This window comes from Drosophila erecta, unplaced genomic scaffold (genome assembly GCF_003286155.1).
Source record: "Drosophila erecta strain 14021-0224.00,06,07 unplaced genomic scaffold, DereRS2 tig00000092-arrow-pilon, whole genome shotgun sequence".
NCBI lineage: Eukaryota > Metazoa > Arthropoda > Insecta > Diptera > Drosophilidae > Drosophila > Drosophila erecta.
In genome coordinates, this window is record NW_020825207.1 from 14,627,480 (window position 1) to 14,652,396 (window position 24,917).

The window sequence follows — 24,917 nt, forward strand, 5'->3', positions numbered from 1 at the left end:
TCTTTGACTCAAAAAACAACCACAATCCCATCTTTGGGACCCCCCAGTTAGCGAACTTACCTAAATCAGAGAAAAAGTGATGAGGCTGCAAGTCGATACTCCAAGAAGAGCTCGAGCACTTCGTTTCTTGATTGAGGGCCTTGATTAAAATCAACCAACACCAGCGCCTGGTGTATTTTTTAAGGTTTTTGTGGTTTTCTACGAAATAAAAACACTCAAGGATAGCCGAGGGTATTTATTTTTTTTTGTCTTTTTCCCGTTTTGGACGTCTGCTGCATGTGCCCTATCTGGCGTTCGAGTACCTAATGAAGCGGCGACGCAAAAGTCGGAGCCTGACAAACTTCAAAGGGAAGTGTCACATTGCGCGCCTACTGGGGTTTTCCGAGTGAAATCTCAAAAGGCGTGACATTTTCGAAACATTTATTTGGGCATTATATACTTCATTAAACATATTTCGCTCTGGTTTGCCAAATATTAACTTGGCCTGAGACTTTGTTTGCTTTCAACTCAATTTTGATTTTGCGTAGCATTTAATAGTTAAACATAAAACGTACTGGCTTAAATCATTATTGTGTAGTTTGCCTAGTCTATGGGTGAAAATTCTTGAACTAGTCCTAAATTGTATTAAATTTGTATGTATGTATATCAAGAGTTTTTCGTTTTTTGTATGCATGACATGATTTGCGTGAGTTTCCCCATTTTAATGTATACTTTTCAAAAATATACATGGGTGTATCGCTAAAGTACAGTACTGATCTTAACTGAATTATCTTCATTTTAATAGACATTATTGAATACGTTTTCATTCAGCAGCGAATGTTACATAGGCTTCCAGATTATTCTTGTAATACTTTTACCAATTTTGTGGAAATTTGTTTAAGTTTTGCTGCAACACTTAACTGCCATTGCACAATTATAACCTGTATTTAGTTGCTTTTTGCATTTTTTTTTGTTTTTTTACCATTTAACATTGTATCGCTCTAATGCTGAACCAATATTTTGAACATTCTTTTGCTATTTTGGCAGTGGGTTGGTAATAAACTTTTAAACATTAACAAATAAAGAGGCCCCCAGTTGGCAGCGATCATTAATACACAATAACGAAGAGAAATGATAATGGAAATGATAAATATAAAATTAATAATGAGTCGGTATGCCAAAGGGTTCAGTTTCCAATCAATGCAATCGCCGTTGTCGCAGTATCTCCACCCCACTCCACCAGATACTGGACCTGTCCATTTCCCATGCGTCGCTTGGCCCGAATGGCAAACGGCTCACCAGCATCTATGCGATTCATAGCGCCACCAAAGTACTTGTTCACCGACTGTTTCAAATCCATCATGGAATGGCCTGGGGTTCCAATGCTGTTGCTGCTGCTGGTTGCTGTCGAGCTGGTAGAGTTGCGGCGGCTTTGGCTGGGTGACTGCTTCTGTGGCCGCTGGCGCAATAGGCGCCCGTGTGTAGGCTTTCCCATTGGCGGCGCGGGTGGCTGCAGATCTTTGGCATAGATAGGAAGGTAGTGGCTAGGTATGGGATTGATGGTGGTGGTGCTGATGACCTATTAAGTGGAATCGGAAAAACAGTTAAAGCACTGTAATAAGCACACATTTGAAACTCTTACCTCAATGGCCGTGGTCAGGCGGCGAGTGCGTCGTCTGCGCACTTCCTGATTGGGCCCTATAGTTATGTCTTTGGCACTCAGTCTTCGCTTGATGGTGCGCACCATGCGCGGCTGCTCCTTGGAGGTGCCCTTAAGCTTGAAAATGCTGTTGATGATGCCATTAACTCCAGCTCCAGTTCCCACACCGATACTTCGTCCTTGCGACGCCTTTTTGGGAGTCGCCATAAGGAAGGGATTGTTGCGTCCCAGAAAGTTGACCGGCGGTGGTATGATGAGGTCCAACGAACTGGTTCCCCGACTGCTACTCGAGTTCTCGTCGGATGATAGATCACAGTGATTTCGGCTGTTGTCATAGCGTTTGGACAATCGGAAAGCCTTGCGTTTGCGACTGCTGTTTGCGTCCAGCAGCGGTGGAATGGGGGCTGGTAGTTTGCCGGGATCGCCATCGTTGGCATTGTCGTCGTCGAGGTCCGGTTTCAGTGGCAACTCATCATGCTCATCGGCCTTCTGAGCGGCCTGCTTTTTAGCCTTCTCGATGATCTGTTTGATGGGTATTTCGTCCTCGCTGGTTTCGACTGGGTCATCTTCATCTGTATTAAACTCATACACATCTTTGGGAGCTCGTTTCGGAAGTTCGCTGGTACTTCCTCCTTCAGGCTCCTCGGGCATGAGCATGAGTTTAAACTTTTTTACGAGCAGCTCATCGGACAGCTCCTCGTGTTGCTCAAGGAATACCTTGGGAATGTGTGGCGGGCCACTGTGTCGCAGTGCATAGAAGGCCGGAGCTCTTTTAAACTCCCTCCCACAAACAAATCTGTCGGAGTAGTCTTTAAGGGTTTGCTTGAGACGCTCCATCAATGTCGTCTCCGGCAGTGTGCGCCACTGTTCGCAGATAGGCAGCTGGTTGCGCTGCTCGAGTATGAAGGGCCAAATGTCATTTAGCAGGTGATGGTACTTCTGGTGCTGATGCTTCCGCAGATTGTAGAGTGCAATGTGGAGCACGTCCACCCAGTCGATTTGCATGCGGCGGACGAACTCCATGCCATTGTTACAGACCGTGCAGCAGAACACAAAGAACCTACAAAATGAGATTCATTAAAGTTTAGATCACAGAAAAGCTATTGAATACGTACATATCGCCGCGCAGCAGCTTCTTCTTGAAGTTCTGCATGCATTGTGTGTGGAACCAGTTCCGACATTTGCAGCACTGCAGCATGTTGTGATCGAATTTACCCGGCTTGCCGCAGTAACAGTAGATCTGCTCTTCGTTGACCCGATGCTTCTCATCCCAGCTGAGCTTATCCGCCTGTAGGTTAAACCGGATTAGAAAACTAATTCGCTGGCTTAGGTTCGTAGAATACTCACATGGTAGGGCAACTGGCGACAAATTCCGGCAGGTTTTGTGATCTTATGGCTGACGGGCTGTTGCATTTTCATGGGTTTAGCGCAGCGTTTGCAGCTCCAAATTCCGCTACCAGTAACAATTTCAACGGTGCAACCACGATGATAACCACGTCCGCAGCGCTCACATATTTCGACCACGTCTTCAACATCCGATCGCTTGCAGGCCACACACATGGGTCCACTGGGTGAGGTATGTGATGAGTCCGAACTGGAGGCACCCGCTCCGCCAGCGGTAACCGAGCTGCCGCCTCCCAGCTTGCGCAGCTTATCCGGTTCACACCATTGCTCCGACTGATCATCAAAACGGATAAGATATTGATCGGTTGTCTGGTCAATAATGGTTCCCAGGTAAAACCTGCCATCGTTGCATTTGATAAAGACATCCTCCTGGAGCGCATATGTGACCGCTGGCGACGGAGCGGCAACTGGTGGTGCCGGCGGTGGAGGTGATGGAGGAGTTGGCGGCGTTAGCGGTGCTGCTTCGACGGTCTTAAAGCTTGGCTTCATTGAGTTGACGCCTTTGAGCAGCGATTGCGTGGCTAGTAGCGGAGGCGAGGGTGAATCTTTACCGGGTGAACTCATCGCCTCCGGCGTAGTTGGTGGTGTCTGTGGCGTTGTGGTTGTCGAATCCGGCTCATCCACAATCACCACTGCTGCTGAGGTGGTCGCGGTGCCACTATAACTGCTGCTGGATACAGAGCTACTGCTGCAGCTGCTGCTATCCGCCGTGCTGCTGTCGATGAGGGGCAGGATGGCCTTGTGCTGGATGGCCGGTATGATGGGCGAAGGTTGTTGGGCGGTGCTAAGCGATGAACTTAGCGAAGTGGGAGTCTCCGTATAGTGGTTATTGATGCAAATGTTTATGCGGTCTAACACGACGGTGGAGGGCGGTGAGGACGAATTGGTCACAGGCACCAGCGGTGGCGGCTGCAGTTGCTTGCCCGTTCCGCTGGTCGCCAGCAGATTAATTTGGCCTGCAGCTTGGCTACCGCCACTGGGTAAGTAGTAAGACTGAACGGGCGCATAGATGGAGTGCGCTTCCTGCGGCGACTTGTTCAGACTGTATACACTTGGCGCCGTCGAGATGATGCGTATGTTGTTGGCTTTGAAAGGGCTGCAGTTTGTTGCCGCCTGTTGCTTCGGTGGCGTTGCCTGCTGAGCGAAACTATTGGTGATCTGGATGGTGCTGGGATGTGTTGGATGCGTGGTCTGCGGCCCAGTGGTGGCATAGTAGCGCTTGGCCACCGTGGCAGGTCCTGTGCTGGGTGGCAGGATCTGGTAGGTGGTGGTCATCCACTGCGGTTGCTGGCCAGCTGGCTGCGCTAAGTAGCTGTAGGTGGCCGGAGGAGCTCCTGGGCCGGCGGCACTCGGCTGTTGCATGAACGGATGTGCCACGTTCTGCGGCGGATGATCGTGTTGCAAATGAAAAGGGTTGTTCATCATTGCGGCTGTGTGTGCGTGCTATATGGGCTGATTATTCCTGTGCGCAGTCTTTTCTGAAAAATATGGATCTTTAGTTCGAATTGCCGGCTTTTCGCTGCCAGTTTTTCATTGATTTTGCGATCGTTTCCCGCTGATTAACACGAGCTCATTAATCTGGCGCCTTTTTCGTCGAATTTGTTGTTGCCCGCCGACACATACATGCACACTTTTGCACACACACGGACTGGAGAGCGGGCCCTTTTGTATTCTCTGTGTCTTCCTCATTCGTACTTTTCCACACGCACCACGGCACTTCTAGTTTCGGGAGCCGATTTACCCACCTTTCAGTGTGTTTCGATTCGTGCATTAAATTAGCATTTTGCTCTAATTGATTCGGCTTTCGGCTTTGAACGTCGTTGCCCCAAGTTCATCTTTAAGACCAGCGAAAATGCACAAAACAAATCACTTGAAAATTAATTTATGTCAGCCATTTTTCAACATATGCACATCAGTGTGACCGCATCCGAGATTTACTTCTCATTCCATTTTACTTGTTTAAATATACCATAACAATATATGTTTTCGGAATATATTTAACTTTATTAAAATATAAAATGAAACGTAGCTTGAATATTGGACATTATGTACCACAATTTTACATAGTTCCTAAACTCTACATAGAAATATGGAAAAGTATGATATATACCGCAAATTTACTTTATAATTCCCATTGTGTTGGCAGCAGACTCGGCGGTCTGGTGCTGGAAAATACTAGAAAAAACATTAACATATTTGCTGAAGATTCGTAGAAGTCAATATTATATTTCATTCAGAGTTTAAATAAGATACTCCAAATAAGAAAATCGAATTAAAGAAACAAAACGAAACCAACATTGAGGGAAAACTTTTTAAGGACGAATTTATATCAGATCGTAATCTCGAAATTTGGGTAAATTGGCTTGGTAAATATGTATTTCCATTAATTATTTTTCTTTAATTCTTGCCTTAAAAACTAACCATCTGAATATAATTTTAAATTAAATTTAATGTCAAGTTATCAAATGGAAAATACTAAATAACAAAATCCCTATCTGTAGTACTGTCGTATTAGTGTCGACAATTACCCATCAATAATTGCTGCGAGTAGCCGGTAAATAAACACATACAACATTTCAGTATTAGCTTTAAGAATAAATCGCAAAATTATTTAATAAATTTTTAGTCTATGGATCATTCCCGTAATTGGGGTCAATATTTGAATACGAAGTTGCGCGCCAGAAAATACTAGAAAAATACCAGAGGACCAAGCAGACAGTCAGAAGTGCTATAAATAGCAGCGAACTTTAGTTCGATGGGTTTTTTCAAAACTGGTCACGCTGCGAACAAAAGCAAATTTACTTGACGGAGGTTTCATTAAATTTTCACTTGTGATTAAATCGCGAAAAAAACACATAAAAACCGAAGAACTGTAAAAACAAAAGCGGTACACATAGAAAGTGAAGTGCAATACTTAACTTGACGAGTTTAACGCGAGTTTTTCACTTCGCGGAAGCCTTGTGAGCTGTAAAATTGTTAAGGTAGGTAGGCGGAGCATGAGAAGAAGAACTGGAGCTCCATTTGTGCAAGTTGTGGGCTCGAATGACGCACTTTGCTGCAACTAAAAACATTCGATTCGATCAGAGCTGCAACTTTCACATCAAAATTGTACCCATATGTACATTTTACATGTGTATTGTGTACCTGGACACGCACACTGAAATCCGCACTCACACAAACACACTCGACACACATGCAGAAGCGTGGAAAAGTGAACTGTGAACTGGAAAAAAGCGTGTGTGTTTGTGTGCCGTGAATTCATTGACTACTCCTTTCCAGGCTGCTGGTCACTTATATGTCCAGGTCGCGTTCATCCGCTAAAGCCGTGCAATTCAAGCACGAATCGGAGGAAGAGGAGGACGACGAGGAGGAGCAGTTGCCTTCCAGGAGAATGCACTCTTACGGAGACACGGCCGCCATCGGAAGCGGGGTGCCGGCTTTTTTGGCTAAATTGTGGCGCCTGGTGGACGATGCCGATACCAATCGCTTGATTTGCTGGACCAAGGTAAGGTTACGCCGCCATATTGTTTATTTACCTTTCCAGAGACTCCCCTTCCCCAATATACCGCTAATCAGCATGGTAACAACAATGACTTTGCTTGCAGGTGTCTCAAGCTCTCCCTCTCTGTCCCTCGCTTTTCCCTCTCTAGTTTGTTGTTGCCCATGCCGCATCGCACGTATGCAAGTTGCCTTCCAACATCTTGTTGTAGTTGTTGTTGATGTTGCCATTTGCATGCGTACGTGCGTGAACTCTGGAAAATTTTCCATCTCCAATTGTCAATAGAAAAATTTCCCTTGGTCATTCACTTGGTTTTTCATTTAAGATAAGAGTAATTGGTTCTCACTTAGGTTACCACACACTCTTAACGAAGAGTTTACTGATAATCATAGCGTTCGCATACCACTTTCAGTCAGAGACATACGCACATACATTGTATGTGCATAGTATGTACATATTCACATAATACAATTTTCAAAACCAAAATGGTTATATATATACCATGAAAAACTGATATAACCAAATTTTTGAACTGGTTGGAACGAAGTTGAAAAATTTTGTTAAAATACGAATTTATTTATCTCTTTATGATTTTAAGACTTCTTAAATTTGCTGAGCCATCGTTTTATACATTATATAAAATTTACGAGAAGATATACAAGGACTTTTAACTACCATATTTCTGAACATATGTATAATTACAATTAGGTAATTATTTTCGTTGATGCGAACGCTTATCGTTTTTACTTTGCGGTCTACCGCTAATAGGTTTGTGGCAACCACATATCAGCATGACTCTTATATCGCTGCCGTTTTTCATTTTATTTTTTTCAGGATGGCCAAAGTTTCGTTATACAAAATCAAGCGCAATTCGCCAAGGAACTATTGCCTCTGAACTACAAGCACAATAACATGGCCAGTTTCATAAGGCAATTGAATATGTGTAAGTGCATCTGAAGTATTTCCTTTGAAGCAACTAAATTAATTTTTCATTTGTGCTTTGCAGATGGATTTCATAAGATTACCTCTATTGACAATGGCGGATTACGTTTTGATCGCGACGAAATTGAATTTTCACATCCATTTTTCAAACGCAACTCGCCTTTTCTCTTGGACCAAATCAAAAGGAAGATATCGAATAACAAAAATGGGGACGACAAGAGTGTGCTGAAGCAGGAGGCCGTTTCGAAGATCCTCAGCGATGTGAAGGTCATGCGGGGACGCCAGGACAATCTGGATTCGCGCTTCTCCGCTATGAAACAGGAGAACGAGGTGCTATGGCGAGAGATTGCCAGCCTGCGCCAAAAGCACGCTAAGCAGCAACAGATAGTCAACAAGCTGATCCAGTTCCTAATCTCAATCGTGCAACCATCGCGCAACATGTCTGGCGTGAAGCGCCACATGCAGTTGATGATCAACGATACGCCGGAAATCGATCGCGCACGCACCACCAGCGAGACCGAGAGCGAGGGTGGCGGTGGTCCGGTTATCCACGAGCTTAGCGAGGAGCTTCTTGATGAGGTGATGAATCCATCACCGACTGGCTACACCGCAGCATCACAGTATGACCAGGAGAGTGTCTCTCCGCTGGCCGTTGAGCGTCCGCGATCTAACATAAGCATTAGCTCGCACAACGTCGATTATTCGAATCAGAGTGTGGAGGACTTGCTGCTCCAGGGAAATGGAACCGCTGGCGGTAATCTTCTAGTTGGCGGAGCCGCTTCTCCGATGGCCCAAAGTGTGAGTCAATCGCCTGCCCAACAAATTGTCTACACGGTCACCGAGGCGCCCGATTCTCATGTCCAGGAGGTGCCAAACAGTCCGCCTTATCACGAGGAGCAGAATGTGCTCACCACGCCCATGGTTCGGGAACAGGAACAGAAGCGTCAGCAGCTTAAAGAGCAGAACAAGCTGCGGCGACAGACAGGAGACGTTATAATTAATGCTGGAGAGATTCTCGTAGATAGCTCGTCGCCCAAGGCGCAACGGACGAGCAGCCAGCATAGTACCCAACCTGATGCGATGGTCCAACCAATGATTATCAAGTCTGAGCCGGAAAACAGCTCTGGACTGATGGAGCTAATGACTCCCGCAAACTCGGATTTGTACAATGCTAACTTCATCAGTGAGAACATGCCGACGGATATTTTTGAAGTAAGCAATTTTTGAACATTTTGCATCCTTACGTAGTTGCTTACTCTTTTTCTTTTAACTTCTTAGGACACTCTGCTTCCTGACCGCGTGGAAGAGGCAGCCAAACTGGACCAACAGCAGAAATTTGGGCAAACAACAGTAAGCAGCGGAAAGTTTGCCAGCAACATCGATGTGCCCTGCAACAGTACTCTGCTGGATGCCAATCAGGCCTCGACATCGAAAGCAGCGGCCAAGGCGCAAGCCTCTGATGAAGAGGGCATGGCTGTGGCCAAATACACTGGCGCTGAGAACGGAAGTAGCCGAGATCCCAACACCGGTCAACTCCTCAAGATGGCCTCAGTGTTAGTAGACCAGAAGCATTCAAATCCAAGTCGAATAAGCCATAATCAAGCGGCCAATTCTTACTGTTGCAGTGACGATCTCCACGGGCACTTGGACAGCATGCAAGATGAGTTGGAAACACTGAAGGATCTGCTGCGTGGCGATGGAGTGGCCATTGATCAAAATATGCTCATGGGTGTAAGTATTCAGATTAAGTAACGACTTTTATGTATTAGCCGTCCGTTTGTCCGACCCGAAGCTGATTTAACTTATGTTCTATTTACATGATTAGGCGCCTAGCAGGACGCCCAATTTTCAGTTGCCCGAGGACGAGCTGCTTTTAAAGGTCAGCACAAAACGTCCATATCTGGCCTTCCTTTCTAAATTCTGAAAATTCACATACTGAACAATCTAACCATGTGGTTTATTTGTATACTTTACAGCTTTTTAACGACTCTGATCTGATGGACAACTATGGCCTATCGTTTCCCAATGACAGCATGAGCAGTGAAAAGAAAGGTTGGTTGGGAAATCAGTATCATTATAATTTCTCCGCTCAAAACTAACCAATTTGCTTCAAGCAGCACCCAGTGGCTCCGAACTGATTTCCTATCAGCCCATGTATGATCTGTCCGATTTCATGGACACGGACGATGGCAACAAGGATCAGGAGGCCAACAGGCGCCAGCTGCAGACGCAGAGTTCGGTTCTAAATACGCCACGTCACGAGTTGTAACTTATATTAAGTAGTAGCAGCTCAGCCGTTTAACTGGCAAACAAATTGTTTTTAGTGTTAAATGGAATTCTTTACACGATAATTTTCATCGCGTACTCTGTCTAACCTATTAGTTGATTCATACAATAATCACATTAATAATCACTATATTCATATGAATGATCTGTATATGCCTTAAGCACTATATATATGATATATAGACTAACCAGTTCTTGTTGTAGAAAGACTCGAAGAATCAGTAAAGATTTCGATTTATTTTGTATCGCGGGATTTTGCGGTCCTCGGATGAGGTAGAAAATTTTTAGTTTGCACTAACCGATCAAGTGGAGCGATGGCTGCTCAGATCGTAGACGATTTAAGATCGCACGCTTTAGATTATACGTTTTACACACTACTTTTATTAATCGAAAATAAATTGTTTAATGCCGCGTTGAGCTGCAAATGAAATCAAATGTTTTATTTGGATTGAAACAATGAAACTCCGTTTGCTGCTACCTTTGTTTTGTGCATAACTTTATTCGACTCAATGTTGATACAACTAAAGAGATATGGACACATATCGCCTCATCCTAACACAAATTAACCTAGAGCTTAGCCTAGGACGCGAAACGTAGAATTACAAGTGGTATGTAAGTATAATAATACATAAATGAAGTGTGGGAGTGTTTGAGTGCGTTGTCTACCGCTAAGGTTACTAATCAAGAATTGTACGTATAGAATGGTGACGCCTTAGCACTCGTCCTTGTATTTGGCGTCCTTCAGAATGCTGGCGAACTCGAACTTGACCCGCTCCCGTTCCGATCTGGGCATGCTGCGAAGTGTGTCCACTAGCGAGAGGCAGTAGAGCTCGATGGGATCGTTGAAGGACGACGTCGCTTGGCTCTGAAGTGGCGCTCTGGTGACCTTACGCTTGAAGGGATTGGTCAGAAAATCACTGGGTAACGTGCGTCTGATGGCCGCAGGCTTATAAATGGGTTCAATGGTCACTTCTCCGTTGGACAGCGAGTGATTGTTGAGCGGTTTTTGCTCTTCTGCCGGCTGCTGTTGGGTATGCACCTCCTGATCGTAGCCATTGCCCATTACCACCATGGGCGTTAGCAGGGGCGAGGAGGCCGGCGAGCTCGCGTGGTCATGTTCCTGGCTGTGATTGCTGCTACTGGTGCCGTTCAGTGTCGTTGGCAGGGATAGTTCCGTTTTGGGCTTCCCCATGACCAGCTGCAGCTCGGGCACAATCTCGTTATCGTCGCTATTGGAGCCATCGTCGCTGTTGTCCAGCTCGATGATGTCGTAGCCCTCAGAGGCGTCGATCTTCAGGTGCTCCGGATCGGGATAGAAAAAGCTATTGCTGTCGTTGTCACTTCCACCTCCATTCTGTGGAGTCACGTAGCTCAGAGATTTCTTCACATTGTAGGTTTGGGCCGTGTTCTGCAGAAAGGACAGATCCTCGGTGAAGCGCCGCTTGCGCACATTTGGATTCGCCTGGCCCGTCTCAATCGCCTTGACCTCCTGCAAATAGTTGTAACGTATGTTCTTCCACTTGGTCTGCAGGAATCGAGCTGTGAACATTGTGAAAATGGGGTGGTTTTATCGACAGAATCTACGCAGTGGATAAAATGTAATGTACTCACAGGAGGCGCCCAGTTCGTTGGCAATGCGATCCCATATGTCCACTCGCACCGGATTACGGCGATAGTGCGGATGACTGACATCGTATATGGCCGGGTTGGAGCGCACCAGCTTTATCAGGCGATCGTCTGCCAGCAAGGATTTGTGGGAAAAATCGTTAAAATCTGTTTCGCTTTCTGATTCGGTTTCTACGTTTCTTCGCAGCAGAAACAGCAGAAGCAGCCACCCCTAAGCGCAGAAGACACATCCTTTGGCTTTGGGGGTTGATTCTGCGAGCCCCGGTTACTCTGATTCTGAATCCCTTGTGTACCAATTGCCAACCGAGGGAAACTCACCGAACTCGGGTCCTGTGGTCTCGCGCTCCGCGTAGTAGCGCTGCATCTTCTCCGACTTGCTAGTGGTGTCCTGGTTTACGCTCCTCCGGCTCATTTCGTTTCGATTTTACCAATTGCTTCTGATTGTTTTGCTTATCAGGTTGCCATAGGCGGCCGCCTTTCCTTCTTTTTGTATGCGGACTTTTAAGACGGTTCTCGCGCTGGCGATTCTAAAAGTTTATTCTGCTGCGACCGATTTACCGTTCGACTCTCCTGCGTTCTCTTCGTTTTGGTTTTACGCGCTCTGCGCAGACTCAAATCGGCTGGTCTTGGCATTTGGCTAGTTTTAGGACATTCCGCGACTTCTTTTCGATTGTGCGCCGATGGGCAATCGATAACAGCACTCGAACGTGGTGGCAAGGCTTCACGCGATGCGCGCAATTTAAGTATGTTTTATTGTTATTTTTTCCTCTTGTTTATTTATGCATTTGCAAAAATTTTGAAACAGGTGTTTGCATGAAATTCGTTTGTTTACATTTACAAAGAATTTCCAGTTGGCAATTAGAAAAACAAGCGTAACTTAGTCATGGAGCGCTTATTTATTTTAAAATACTTTTTTTAACAACAATACAAACAATAAAAAAAAGAGTGAGAAATGGACTTTTAAGCAGCCTTAACAAAGGCGCCTGCAAAGAGGATGTTCTTCTTGTTCCAGATGACGTAGAGGAAGGGCCGGTCCGCCTGGAACTGCAGGGGGAAGGTCATCATGCGGGTCATCATGATCATGCCGGTGGCCGCCGCCGCCTCCGTGCCCTCCTCGTTGACCTCGATGGTGGCCTTGTGCAGCACGTTGGACACAAAGACGCCCTCGGGGGATTCCAGCAGATTGTTGAACTCGGCTCCATCCGAAAACATTTTCGTGACTCCCAGCTGAAAGAAAGTAAATAGGAGTAAGTAAGTGCCCAGTAAATAACTAATGATGTCATATCCGCTGGAGGCTTTATGATCGATAAGATAGGTTGGCGATGTGTGTCACAATCGACTGCAACAAAAATTCCATAATTTTTTTAGGATCGTGAGGCTGATACAAGATCTTAAGTACGAACCACTGGCTGCCACCGCAATACGGCAGCCCACTTTGGTTATCTAAGAGGTTTCTACCTTACCGGCGATAAGTTACTATAAATAATACATACATCAATTGACGGAATTTTAGAGATAAGTGGGCAATATTTTCGTGGGCGGTTAGCAGCACTGCAACGTGGCCATAAAATTTAATTCTGGATTTTATGGGGAAATTTATTGAGCTACCGCTATTTATAACTTCTTACTTCACCTCAAACACGCAATGCAATCAAGGACTGTGTTATGTAAAAAAAAACTGACCCCGAATTGAGCTTAATTGTGCGAAAGCAACGACGCTTTCCCCCCAAAAAAGTATTTATAGGGACTCTTATTGAAGATGTTTTCCTTACCTGCTTCAGCTTCTCGGCCAATTCCAGGGAGTAATCCACCTTAAACTTGGGGAACTTGACATGGACCTCTTCCACCGTCAACTTGTCGGCCAAATCCACCAGGTTCACAGTCTTCAGCTTCTCGGCTAGAGCGTAAATTCCCATACGCTCCTGAGGCAGCAGCACGAACATGGAAAGATCAGAGTCCTGGTATGGCATCTCGAGGGCAGTGCAGCCCAGATCTTCAAAGTAGCCATAGTTGAACTTGGCCTTCTGGTTCATGTAGTTGATCTTAACCTCCTCCTCCTCGCCCACCCAGAAGATATCCTCCTCGGTGCGCTCCTCGCTGAACTTGTGCGCCCAGCTGCCCTTGAAATGCAGGGCATTGAGCAGGACCAGCCGGGTGTTGTCCGAGAATGAGTCAGCGCTGACCAGCTCCGTAATCTTGCCCTCAGTCTTGGCATTCACCCAGGCATTGATGGCCTGCGCGGCGGCATCGGGGAGCGCAAAGTTAATGGACTCCGCCTCGGAATGATACTGCTCCTTAATCGCCGCCTGGTAGTCGGCCTTCAGCTGATTGCCCTCCTGTACGTACAGCTTGTTGGCCACCCGCAGCAGGTTGCTGTTGCGGTACTTCTCCAGCACAAACTGGAAAGTCTCGGCCACCTCCGGCGGAAAGTTGGACACAAAGTGCAGTGCCGTGGCGATCTCGTCGGCGGTTTCTCCCTGCGATCCGGCAAAGGCCAGAGCAATGCACGTTTGGATGGAGAAGGGCGAGAAGACCACGTTCTCCTTGAGCCCACCAGCGCTCAAAAGCTGGAAAAGTTCGGTGGTGAAACGGGCACCTCCACGCGCAAATTCCAAATTGAAGTCGAACATATTGACGGACCGAACTGACTAATTGTGGGTGTGCTGTGTAATCGCGGAACTGTGTGCGCTTGCTTTCTGGTCTGCTGTCTACACCGGAATGCCTTAAATGCCGTTCGGGGCCACAACAAAAGTGAAAACAGCCTTCGACCAGCCGGCGAATGAGTCACAGCCAAAACATTATCAAAACAAGAGAGGCAAAGAGATGGTGTCACCATTTTCCTGATCTAGAACCATGGGGGCTTCCCCGGGATCGACCCATATATATAAAATAATCTGGCATTCTTTAAATAGACATTGCTCTTGAGTTTTGGACTTTTTCATGCTAAAAGTTTTTAAAAATAAGTTTTTATTTTTAATAATATTTTGCAGTGTGACCACAGGCATTGGCGCCCAAAAATGCTACTCTTTTTTTTTTCCAACAAATACTGAAAACATTTAACAATTAATTTTGTAAATGTATCAAATCAAGTGTTAATTAATTAAGTGTTAATATTAATTAAAGATTGTTTCAAAATATTACGTTATTACAGAAATGTTCAAAATGTTTGCCCTCTGACAGTTATCGATTTCGGCTGGCATAAAATACCACAGCGAATGTTGTGCTGCCCTGGCGCTTCTGCGCGCGCGCTTTCCAACACCGCCGCACGCAACCACCCCGCTTCCCGCTCGCCCAGAAGCCATTATTTTTCGAGTTTCATCCGCAGCCACAGTGCAAAATAGGTTTATCAATTTAATTTAAGTGTTAAAGTAGTTCTAAAGTGTTTTTTAAGTTGCGCACGCGATCGAGGCCACCCCGCATGAATGGATGTGCATGCGCCCATCGATCGAACGGAGTTTTTGCATTCAGTTGCTGTGATTTTCCCGTGACCATTGCGTACGAAAATCGTTTTGGGAGCGCAAGAAGGTGAGTTGCGACTGCAGATCGTTATGCCACTCTTGTCTCGGATTTGGACTGAGAATGGGAATGGGAATGGGGTTACGGAATGGAATGGAAGGGAACGGAATCCATGGATGTGGATCTGGGTCTGGGTCTGGGTCTTGGTCTAGGTATGGGTCTGGGTCCTTGAACCCCTTGCACGGAATGCACGAAACCTGAATTGCGCACTGCAGCTGCATTTTATCCGATTTCACCAAAACACAGAGGCACAAGGCAACCCGAATGGCCGTAAGAACCAGAAAAGTGCAACAAGGAGTGGTTGCTTGGCAGCGAATCAGCCGATTTGAACCCTTCTACCCGCCGCCTGTCACAATTTGATTTAGGCCGATGTCGTCGCTTCAGTTGCATTTCTACCATATATACATATGAGTGCATATACATATATGTATGTATATGTATATGCGTGTGCACCATGTCCATTTGCATTTCGCATTTATATGCCCCGCATGCAGTTGCAACTTGTTTACGTACAATCGCCGCACAAAGAAACACCTCCAGGGCCTTTTGTGCGGCCAGGGAAAACATTGTTTGTGCCCGTCTCATCCATGTTTCTTTCCTCCTTGCAGCTGCGGTCGCTGGTTCATACGGGAGTCCTAAAGGTTACAGCTCCACAAAATGCAGCACAACGTTCATGCCGCCCGGCCAGCGCCCCACATCCGAGCTGCGCACCATCACAGCCACAGTCACAGCCATGCCCACATGCATCTGCATCCCGGCATGGAGCAGCACCTGGCCCCCAGTCTGCAGCAGCAGCAGCCGCCCCAGCAGCCTCCACATCGCGACCATCTCCACGCACGGTAAGATATCAATGGCGGGTTATCAGGAATAGCAATTGAACTAGATAAAGCTTAGTAGCATAGAAAGATATAAAATATATGGTAGAATTGGTTTAATCAGTTGAATAATCTGTGGTACCATTTGGAGTTCAGTTACAGCTTAGCATTTATTATTATGGTTGTTATGGCCTTCTTAGTTCAGATAGATCTCGGAAATGCCTATCATCCCCTTCATTCAATTGAATCTTGATGTAAAGAAAAAGGGGTTACTTGGCTAAAATGGGTTTCCCAAGTCAAGAAGAGTTCCCGTATCTACATACAGGATTCAATTTTCAACTGTAAGATAGATGTGTTTATAATATGGGATAACATATAGATCAAGATCGCAGATAAAACTGTTAAGGCAATAAGGTAGCAGAGGGAAGGTGATATTTCTAGCTATTTATAGATGGATCGCGTTGCCTGAGAGTGGATCTCAGGTGAGGAAAATGTATTTCCTTGGCTCGGTTGGATCTTAGAGAGATTCCACATCGACTCGGATCGCCAGCTTGTCTGAGCTTTATGCGTTGCGGCAATTATGTTAATTCCTGTCACTGACAATCGGTGTGAGACTCATCATCCCATTTTCTCAACTCATAAATTATAATTTCAGTGGCTCTTTGTTCTTTCGCGCTCAGCATGACTTCCGCTTGATGGTAACGGGTTTGCCCTGCCGACTGCGCTGCAATTATCCTTGACGTTCGCTAGGATCCTTCGGCTCGGCCTCCAGGAGTTTAGGCTCCTCGTATTGTCTGCGATCATATGTTTTGCCAAACTCTCAGTAAACTGCTCATCCAGTTCCGCATTCAGTTGCGTTTTGCCTGCCGGTCGCATCGGTTCGCACATGAATTTATTACCGGCGGTTGGAGTAAGCTGAGTTCGTCGCAGTTCGCAGATTCTAACGTACTTTTGCGTACGATTTGTAAGCGATCATGATAGTCTTTCATCGGTGCGAAGTGAGAGGTGAAATATGCGAGAAGATTGAAGTTATTGAAACTGAATCGGGTTCTAATAAGTTCGCAAAATAATAAAGTGTGTGAAAAAGGATGAGATTTGGCAAATGAAATAAAATCCTCTTAACTATATAATTTGCAAGTGAAAGGTAAACAAAAAATGAGCCTCAAATAATGTTACAAAAACGTATATAAAAATATATGGTTAGGTTTTAATGCTCTTGGGACTCATAAAGTAATCACTCAAATAAAAGAGAGACTCAATTACCAATACGCACTGATGCATGAGTTAAATAGTTATCACATTGCTGAGACTTGTTTGTAAAAAGGAGTCCCCAATTAATTACCTTTCCCTTACGCAGGACATTTTTATCGTATATCAACTGATCCTAATCACAAATTGCCCATATCAATGTTAATTTGAAGGCTCGTTTTCGTACTGATTTAGCGATTATAAATTGCCAAAAATATTTCTTCGTCTTGTGAAATGTACGAGGCTGTAGGTAAAGGCGATGGAGTGCTATCCTACCCTCGATCATCGTGAATGGTAGGGAGCGGTTGCAGGAGCAGGAGTAGGGTGTCGCAGTAGGTGCGTCTCAATTGAAACTGACAGTTGGCGAAAAATGACACGATGCGTAAGAGAATGCGGCTTTTGTGCTTTGTTAGGATTTTGGTCCATTGTTCAGCGTGGCCGCTGTTGTCTGCGATTCCGCAGGAACAACAACATGCGGCAGAGGGGTGGGGAAAGAAGCTTCTAGGACCTCGCTCATTGGTGTTTTTGTTTTTCCCGTGCGCCAGTCGATGTACACTTTTGTCTCGATGGTCTCTATAATCCTCTTGGCGTGCATTGTTTGCTGATATAACCGCAGAAGCCAGCGCATCCGCCCCAGGAGCTCTTACTTGTGGCCATCGATTAACCAATTTGCTTGCTCTATCCTCCGTTTTGCAGTCTGAATCATCACCATCTCCACGCTCAGCAGCAGCAACAGCAGCAGCAGCAGACGTCGTCGAATCAAGCCGCCGCCGTAGCTGCGGCTGGGGCTGCCTATCACCACGGCAACATCAACAGCAACAGCAGCAGCAACATCACTAACAACAGCAACCAGATGCAGAAGATCCGCCAACAGCACCAGCACTTGAGTAGCAGCAACGGTCTTCTTGGTAATCAGCCACCTGGTCCGCCGCCACAGGCCTTCAATCCTCTGGCGGGCAACCCGCCTCCTCTCGCCTACAATCAGCTTCCTCCCCATCCGCCGCACCACATGGCCGCCCATCTGGGCAGCTATGCCGCTCCTCCGCCACACTATTACATGAGCCAGGCGAAGCCCGCGAAATATAACCACTATGGCAGCAATGCCAACACCAACAGCGGCAACAACAACAGCAGCAGCAACTATGCCCCCAAGGCCATTCTGCAGAATACCTATAGGAATCAGAAGGTGGTGGTTCCACCGGTGGTGCAAGAAGTAACCCCGGTGCATGAGCCGCCAGTGACCATCACTAATGTCACCACCAACAATACCAGCATCAGCACAGTCAAAGCAAGCGAGCCTGTAAGCCAAGAGGAAGCTCCTCAGGAACCGGAGTCCAGACAGGAGCCACCTTCAGCGGACGACCATGCCAGCACGGAGCACATCGATGCTACCGGAACATTGTCCAACGAGGACACAAGCAGCACAGGACGCGGTGGCAAAGACAAGACCCCAATGTGCCTGGTCAATGAGCTGGCCAGGTACAACAAGATCACGCATCAATATCGGTTGACTGGAGAACGAGGTCCTGCCCACTGCAAGACCTTTACGGTGACACTGATGCTGGGCGATGAGGAGTACTCGGCGGATGGTTTTAAGATTAAGAAAGCGCAACATTTGGCTGCTAGTAAGGCTATCGAGGAAACCATGTACAAGCATCCGCCGCCGAAAATTCGACGCAGCGAAGAAGGCGGCCCCATGCGCACCCACATTACGCCAACGGTGGAATTAAACGCCCTAGCCATGAAGTTGGGACAGCGCACCTTCTACCTGCTGGATCCCACTCAGATTCCTCCCACGGATTCCATAGTGCCGCCGGAGTTTGGCGGCGGTCATTTACTAACAGCCCCAGGTCCAGGGATGCCGCAACAACCGCCACCACCTGCTTACGCGCTGCGCCAGAGGCTTGGCAATGGATTCGTGCCCATCCCATCGCCGCCGATGCATCCGCATTTCTTTCATGGACCCGGCCAGCGACCGTTTCCTCCGAAGTTTCCATCACGTTTTGCGCTGCCACCGCCTCTCGGAGCTCATGTACATCATGGACCGAATGGTCCATTCCCATCTGTGCCTACGCCACCCAGCAAAATCACCCTGTTTGTGGGCAAGCAGAAGTTTGTGGGCATTGGACGCACACTGCAACAAGCGAAGCATGACGCTGCGGCGAGAGCCCTGCAGGTTCTCAAGACACAAGCCATATCCGCCTCTGAGGAGGCCCTCGAGGATTCGATGGACGAGGGCGACAAGAAGTCGCCCATCTCGCAGGTTCACGAAATTGGGATTAAACGCAACATGACCGTTCATTTTAAGGTGTTGCGAGAAGAGGGACCGGCGCACATGAAGAACTTTATAACAGCCTGCATTGTCGGATCTATTGTCACCGAGGGAGAAGGAAATGGCAAGAAAGTGTCCAAGAAGCGTGCTGCGGAAAAGATGCTCATTGAGTTGCAAAAGCTGCCGCCCCTTACGCCCACCAAACAGACGCCATTAAAGCGGATTAAAGTGAAGACGCCCGGCAAAAGTGGGGCAGCGGCCCGAGAAGGTTCGGTTGTGTCGGGCACCGAAGGTCCAACGCAAACGGGCAAGCCGGAGAGGCGTAAACGCCTCAATCCGCCGAAGGACAAGCTGATCGACTTGGACGATGCGGATAACCCCATCACAAAGCTAATTCAACTGCAGCAGACGCGTAAGGAAAAGGAACCCATATTTGAGCTGATCGCCAAAAACGGCAATGAAACCGCTCGACGACGGGAGTTCGTTATGGAGGTCTCCGCCAGCGGCAGCACAGCCCGTGGAACAGGCAACAGCAAGAAGTTGGCAAAGCGAAATGCTGCGCAGGGTAAATCAATGATGCTTAACACAAAGCTAGGAAAGCCTTAATTAACTTAATTGATTATTGCAGCTCTTTTTGAACTGCTGGAAGCTGTTCAAACCACCCCTACCAACGAAACACAGTCATCGGAGGAATGCAGCACTTCGGCAACAATGTCCGCCGTTACAGCGCCCGCAGTGGAGGCAACTGCGGAAGGTGAAGTGCCCATGGTATCAACGCCAGTGGGTCCCATGCCAGGCATTTTAATACTGCGCCAGAACAAGAAACGTGAGCTCGACCCACTTAAAATATAAAATAGTGTATTTATCAATATGTATCTACCTTTATAGCAGCCAAAAAGAGGGATCAAGTTGTAATTGTCAAAGCCAACGTGGAATCCAAAGAGGAGGATGCCAATAAGGAAGTTCCAGTTGCTGCAGAGGAAAACAGCAACACCAGTGCCAACTCTGGCGACACCAGCAACAGCAGCAGCGGCGATTCGCAAGCGACAGAGGCGGCTAGTGAGAGTGCACTTAATACCTCGACCGGCAGCAATACGAGTGGTGTGAGTAGCAACAGCAGCAATGTTGGGGGCAACACGGAAAGCACCAACAATGCCGAGAGTAAAAACAACAGCGGAAACAGCAGCAGCAACATAGATAGTAGCAGTAACAGTACGAGCAACACACAAAGTGCTGGAGTGCACATGAAGGAGCAGCTCTTGTATCTCAGTAAGCTGCTGGACTTTGAGGTACGCATACAAATGGAAAACCCGAACCCAACTTGAATCGAATTATTCTTTATAATTTTTCACAATTAAGGTCAACTTCTCGGACTATCCCAAGGGCAACCACAACGAGTTCCTGACCATCGTGACATTGTCCACTCATCCGCCACAGATCTGCCATGGTGTTGGCAAGAGCTCCGAGGAGTCGCAGAATGATGCTGCAAGCAATGCCTTGAAAATCCTCAGCAAGCTGGGGCTCAACAATGCCATGAAATAAGCATAATCCGCTAAAATTCCCTTATTAAACCCTTATTAACTGCAATTTTTGTTGTTGCACATAAGCATGATAAAAGCAAAGCAAAGAAAAACAATTAAAATACCCGTCCACAAAGCAAACCTTAACAAAATCCAAAAACCAAGCTGTGTGCAAATTCAAAAAAAAAGAAGAAAAAAGAGAAATGTAAGAGAAGCAATGCAAGAAACAGTTTTGAAATAGCAAATTATTAGTTAATACCTATTTATTTATTTATGTGCAAGTTGTGCAAACTGGTGTTATTATTTTATTTATTTGTTGAGAATTGATTAACGAATCGAACTGATAGTAACCGACCCTGAACAGAGGCGAACACTTAACAGAGCCGCAACGTTGTTAATCCAAATCGAGAATCGAACAATAACTAGACTTAATGAAAACCCAACAAAATCATGAACAGAATGAACAGATGCAAATATTTGCGTACCTAAACTTAAGATTAAAGCTCAATAACCACTTGAATTGAATTGATGAACAAAGGACTATTGATACCTCTTAGCTGCATGCGGCAATCGCTTTCAAAAATAAATACAAAATTTTTGAGCACCTCGTCGGTGCTGGACAAAATTGAAGGATATCCGCATTTGCGAATAAACCGGGCTCGCTGTCTAAGGAGAAAATGAACAAATTTTTGATTTATTTTTCAAAGCAAGACAACCATTAACCGTTTGTGGTCATATGCTTGATGAAACTCGTCGAATAATGAATCTATTATACGTATACTATTTTTAAGTGTTAAGCATAAGCATCGGCGAATGTCGGAAAGTCGTATACCCCATGACCGGTCGATTTGCCAAACTTTCAGCAAATATCTGTCAGAGGAAACGGAGTTTGCAATGTTTGCTGGATTTTGGAGATTGATAGGAAGTGGGTGGAACAAAAGGAGTTCACATCGAACATACAACATAAAATACAATTTACATAATCGTTATAATTATATTTATGAATGTTTAATAAGCCATTTTTGTAAATGTTCAGCTTTTGGCCAGTGTACAAGCTAAAAGCTGAACATCCTTATGAATAATGAATCGTGTTGTTTAATCTGTCATGTTTTGTCCCCACATATCTTGCTTGTTTTTGAATCCGAATTATGTTAGTTATGTTATCGTATCCCCATTACTCCACTCACACCATCTGCAAATTTCGAGAGCAATAGTTTTAATTACTTTTACCCTAAACAGCACCAGTTGATTAAGCGTTAAGTTGCGTTATGTAAAATGTATTTTGTCTAAGCCATCACGTTGGCCACAATGTGCATGATTGCTTCGCGATTTGCGATCCTAACCTAAGCTTAAGCCCCAGCGAACTGTAACCGTTGAAAGAAGTCAATCCCAGTATTAAATGTATAGATAGGGGCAGTTATGCGTAACTCCCATAATTACTAGACTCACAGATATATCGTGCACATTGTTTGCGCCACACAAGTTGTTCATTTTGTCAGAAGATTTTGCAGACCCAGCGATACGATACGAGCATATTCGTAGTCAGCAATTAATTGTGGGAGTGTAGCGGTGTCTGCTTTGCAAAATCTTCACAAAATTGATTGAAATTATTAATCTTAATGTGAGATGTATTCGCAGTGGCAACAATGCGTGAAGATCTGTTCATTAACACCAAATAAAGGCATACGAGTCAAGATGAGAGAACACATTTATTAGTCTTAAGCCTACACCTCCCCACACACTCACTAAGTTTTGTCTATCTGTAATGTGACACATAATCATGTTATGTGTGTTATGTCATTAAAACTCAAAAACCCCCAATGAAAATATGTAAAATGTAATTATACGAATAAAAAGTGAAATAAAGTTGGAAGTGAGGGTTTGATTGATTTGGGAAACTAATTCTTACACCAGATACGTATGCGAACCGAGATAGCAACACCAAGACCCAAAACCCCTAAATCGACAACCCATCGCCATTAAAAACAATGATTTATTCGGCCATAAATTAATTTATAGTCCCGCCTTTCCTGCCCTGCCCTACGCTGAAAATATTTGTGGCAGGTGGTATAATATGTAATAGTGCCCGAAAACCCCAATGGCTGCGTTTCATAAAATATCATAAAAATTAGGGAAAATTATATTTTTTAAATTCACAATCAAAATGCAAAGGCTGAGAGGCGGCCATAAACGTATAAATACATAAACGATTGTTAATGTGGCGAAAAAAACAAAAAAACCCTTTCGCAATCCGAAATCACAAACTGTAAACGGCTTAAATGCCCGAATCAGATTATGATGTGCCGACAGCTCTAGCTGACTAATCGATGACAAATGTCTATGCCAAATGGTTCAGACGGAAACCCATTCATTTTTCAAAATTTTTCAAGAGTTTTCGAAACTGTTTTCCCATTTGAAAGCTAAGAACACGGCTGACTCGCGTTTCATAGTTCAAAATCGTTTTCAGATGAATCTTTGAAACATAGAATTGTTGATCTTGCGTTGAAAATTCATATATTTGTGTTCAAGATCCTGCCTACAGTTTTGTATAGTTGATGTTTTAAAATATCCCATACAGCTCGATCTGGTCAACTGAGCGATGGGATGTGCCATGGTGCAGCTCCTCCACTTTCTCCGCTGGCATTTGGCTAGTTTTTGTGGCAATCGTGCGATTAAAACAAAAAGAAAACTACAAAAAAACATGAAAAAACAAACGTGTGGCCGGCAAATGCATAATAAATATATAAAATTAAATTAATGCCTTGCTTGCACATCAGCCAAGTCCGCCGATTCCCCTGCTTTCCGGCAAAATCAAAGCGATTCCGCGCCCGCCACTGTGTCCCTCCATTTGCATATGCATTTCTCTGGGGCGCTGGGTCTCTGAGTGTCTGGGTATCTGGGTGTCTGGGTCTCTGGGATCCCTGGAACTGGGAGCCACCATATCATACCAAATGTAATTTTCTGTCCCTCGCGCCTCTGATTAATTTATGGCGCTGATAATAATCCGGCAGAGCTATGGAGTAGCGGCGTGTGATTATGAAATTTGGTTTGCCAAAAGAAATCAATAATATGAGCGAGCGGCGGAAAGAAATGGGGACGCTGAAATAGAAACAAGATACAAGATACCAGATACCTGGTACCCGGTACCCGGTACCCGTACCTCTGAGATGAATCCAAATTAACATGTGTTTGTCAGACGCCGTTTGCCGGCATCTTAGGGTCCATCTGCATATATGGTATGTTGATGTGATGTAATGGGCGTTTGATTATTTTGATTTTTGTTGGTTTTTGGGCCGGGGAGCCCAAATCGTTGGAATTTTTCTTGGGGCTACGGAAATGGAGCTTCACACAGTTTTTGGCTCGGGCAATTAACCAAATCAATGCAAGTAATTTGATTTAGAAATGCCTACTAACCAACCAATCGGACATTTGCTTACATCACCTTCAAAGTTTGAAGCTAAAGACCATCACCTAATGCATTTATATAAATTGAAAGCGATATTCGGGAACTTTTTTCTCGAACGAAAGTGAAACTTGGCTGTTCACAGCGTTCGATTAGCTCACGAGTGTGTGCGTGCGTTAATTTTGATTTATTCGAATAATTTTGAAAACATTTTGTGTAATGCCGTGTTTGACATGCGTTTAGAAGCGACGCCCATCAGTCTTCGCCTTCGCCTGGTTTCTGTGGGAATGGCTCCACCACTTGGCTGATTTGCATGCTAAGCCCACTGTTTGAGCGCGAAACAAATGATTGAAGCCAACTAATGATGATTACCCATCCACTGTTGTCCACTGTTCCACTGCTCCCCAATCACCTGCTGCTCCCGCTATTCGAAAATTTGTGTTTGAATGTTCCCCCACCCCCAGCCGGCTGGTAATCGAATTAAGCCTCGATGAATACTTCGATGGATTGGTTTTGATTGAGACCCTCCTTTGCGGATTTAATGCATTCGGATTTGCATTTAATTAGCGTCGGATTGGAAATCATATCCATCTGGCAGATCCGAATGTCTGGCCATTCAAATATTGCTTTGCATTTGATGTTATGTCTTGGGGGTCTTTGGGTCTCATGGTGTATTTGTATATATATTTGGTAGATAAATATAGCTAAAAGTAAGTAGGAGCCTAAGAACGAGTTTAGAAACCAAGT

At 45.5% G+C, this 24,917-nt stretch overlaps 5 protein-coding genes across 11 annotated transcripts; 2 read left to right on the forward strand and 3 right to left on the reverse strand.

Annotated features, from left to right (window-relative positions):
• Positions 1–403: 403 nt before the first annotated feature.
• LOC6546998 (polycomb protein Pcl) lies at positions 404–5,017 on the reverse strand. 2 transcript variants are annotated; one of them, XM_026981088.1, is made up of 5 exons: positions 4,789–5,017; positions 2,987–4,516; positions 2,755–2,927; positions 1,622–2,699; positions 404–1,558 (listed from the first exon to the last, which is right to left on the reverse strand). In XM_026981088.1, exons 2-5 carry the CDS (start codon positions 4,466–4,468, stop codon positions 1,166–1,168), a joined length of 3,126 nt encoding a protein of 1,041 aa, XP_026836889.1. In that variant the 5' UTR covers positions 4,469–4,516; positions 4,789–5,017; the 3' UTR covers positions 404–1,165. The 2 variants fall into 2 exon arrangements, with proteins under 2 accessions (XP_026836889.1, XP_015012114.1); XM_015156628.2 differs by having other exon boundaries at positions 2,987–4,521.
• A 747-nt stretch (positions 5,018–5,764) lies between these two features.
• On the forward strand, positions 5,765–10,200 carry LOC6546978 (heat shock factor protein). Of its 5 annotated transcripts, none has more exons than XM_026980630.1 (9): positions 5,765–6,024; positions 6,323–6,548; positions 7,377–7,485; positions 7,549–8,696; positions 8,763–9,037; positions 9,110–9,215; positions 9,310–9,363; positions 9,461–9,536; positions 9,599–10,200. In XM_026980630.1, exons 2-9 carry the CDS (start codon positions 6,339–6,341, stop codon positions 9,751–9,753), a joined length of 2,133 nt encoding a protein of 710 aa, XP_026836431.1. In that variant the 5' UTR covers positions 5,765–6,024; positions 6,323–6,338; the 3' UTR covers positions 9,754–10,200. The 5 variants fall into 5 exon arrangements, with proteins under 5 accessions (XP_026836431.1, XP_001974620.1, XP_015011882.1 ...); XM_001974584.3 differs by having other exon boundaries at positions 9,602–10,200; XM_015156396.2 differs by having other exon boundaries at positions 8,763–9,215; positions 9,602–10,200.
• A 33-nt stretch (positions 10,201–10,233) lies between these two features.
• On the reverse strand, positions 10,234–12,080 carry LOC6546977. Its single transcript, XM_001974583.3, has 3 exons — positions 11,715–12,080; positions 11,382–11,507; positions 10,234–11,309 (listed from the first exon to the last, which is right to left on the reverse strand). Exons 1-3 carry the CDS (start codon positions 11,806–11,808, stop codon positions 10,483–10,485), a joined length of 1,047 nt encoding a protein of 348 aa, XP_001974619.1. The 5' UTR covers positions 11,809–12,080; the 3' UTR covers positions 10,234–10,482.
• Positions 12,081–12,273: 193 nt separating this feature from the next.
• Positions 12,274–14,419, reverse strand: LOC6546976 (serine protease inhibitor 42Dd). The gene is made up of 2 exons (XM_001974582.3): positions 13,169–14,419; positions 12,274–12,623 (listed from the first exon to the last, which is right to left on the reverse strand). The coding sequence occupies exons 1-2, from the start codon at positions 14,024–14,026 to the stop codon at positions 12,357–12,359; spliced, it is 1,125 nt and encodes a 374-aa protein (XP_001974618.1). The 5' UTR covers positions 14,027–14,419; the 3' UTR covers positions 12,274–12,356.
• A 185-nt stretch (positions 14,420–14,604) lies between these two features.
• LOC6546975 (maternal effect protein staufen) lies at positions 14,605–22,217 on the forward strand. 2 transcript variants are annotated; one of them, XM_001974581.3, is made up of 6 exons: positions 14,605–14,921; positions 15,521–15,751; positions 17,672–19,812; positions 19,876–20,073; positions 20,136–20,536; positions 20,607–22,217. In XM_001974581.3, exons 2-6 carry the CDS (start codon positions 15,570–15,572, stop codon positions 20,787–20,789), a joined length of 3,105 nt encoding a protein of 1,034 aa, XP_001974617.1. In that variant the 5' UTR covers positions 14,605–14,921; positions 15,521–15,569; the 3' UTR covers positions 20,790–22,217. The 2 variants fall into 2 exon arrangements, with proteins under 2 accessions (XP_001974617.1, XP_015011884.1); XM_015156398.2 differs by having other exon boundaries at positions 20,139–20,536.
• Positions 22,218–24,917: the final 2,700 nt, after the last annotated feature.

Bases quoted from the DNA above. Each gene is read 5' to 3' on its own strand.
- LOC6546978 (XM_015156396.2), top strand. From the start codon at position 6,339: ATGTCCAGGTCGCGTTCATCCGCTAAAGCCGTGCAATTCAAGCACGAA. The intron at 7,486-7,548 runs GTAAGTGCATCT...TGTGCTTTGCAG, and splicing joins CATAAGGCAATTGAATATGT to ATGGATTTCATAAGATTACC. The intron at 8,697-8,762 runs GTAAGCAATTTT...TTAACTTCTTAG, and splicing joins TGCCGACGGATATTTTTGAA to GACACTCTGCTTCCTGACCG.
- LOC6546977 (XM_001974583.3), bottom strand. From the start codon at position 11,808: ATGAGCCGGAGGAGCGTAAACCAGGACACCACTAGCAAGTCGGAGAAG. The intron at 11,508-11,714 runs GTGAGTTTCCCT...CCTTGCTGGCAG, and splicing joins GACCACAGGACCCGAGTTCG to ACGATCGCCTGATAAAGCTG. The intron at 11,310-11,381 runs GTGAGTACATTA...CAATGTTCACAG, and splicing joins CAACGAACTGGGCGCCTCCT to CTCGATTCCTGCAGACCAAG.
- LOC6546976 (XM_001974582.3), bottom strand. From the start codon at position 14,026: ATGTTCGACTTCAATTTGGAATTTGCGCGTGGAGGTGCCCGTTTCACC. The intron at 12,624-13,168 runs GTAAGGAAAACA...ACTTTCTTTCAG, and splicing joins TGGCCGAGAAGCTGAAGCAG to CTGGGAGTCACGAAAATGTT.
- LOC6546975 (XM_001974581.3), top strand. From the start codon at position 15,570: ATGCAGCACAACGTTCATGCCGCCCGGCCAGCGCCCCACATCCGAGCT. The intron at 20,074-20,135 runs GTGAGCTCGACC...CTACCTTTATAG, and splicing joins ACTGCGCCAGAACAAGAAAC to CAGCCAAAAAGAGGGATCAA. The intron at 20,537-20,606 runs GTACGCATACAA...TTCACAATTAAG, and splicing joins GTAAGCTGCTGGACTTTGAG to GTCAACTTCTCGGACTATCC.
- LOC6546998 (XM_026981088.1), bottom strand. From the start codon at position 4,468: ATGATGAACAACCCTTTTCATTTGCAACACGATCATCCGCCGCAGAAC. The intron at 2,928-2,986 runs GTGAGTATTCTA...TTTAACCTACAG, and splicing joins GTCGCCAGTTGCCCTACCAT to GCGGATAAGCTCAGCTGGGA. The intron at 1,559-1,621 runs GTAAGAGTTTCA...TCCACTTAATAG, and splicing joins GCCTGACCACGGCCATTGAG to GTCATCAGCACCACCACCAT.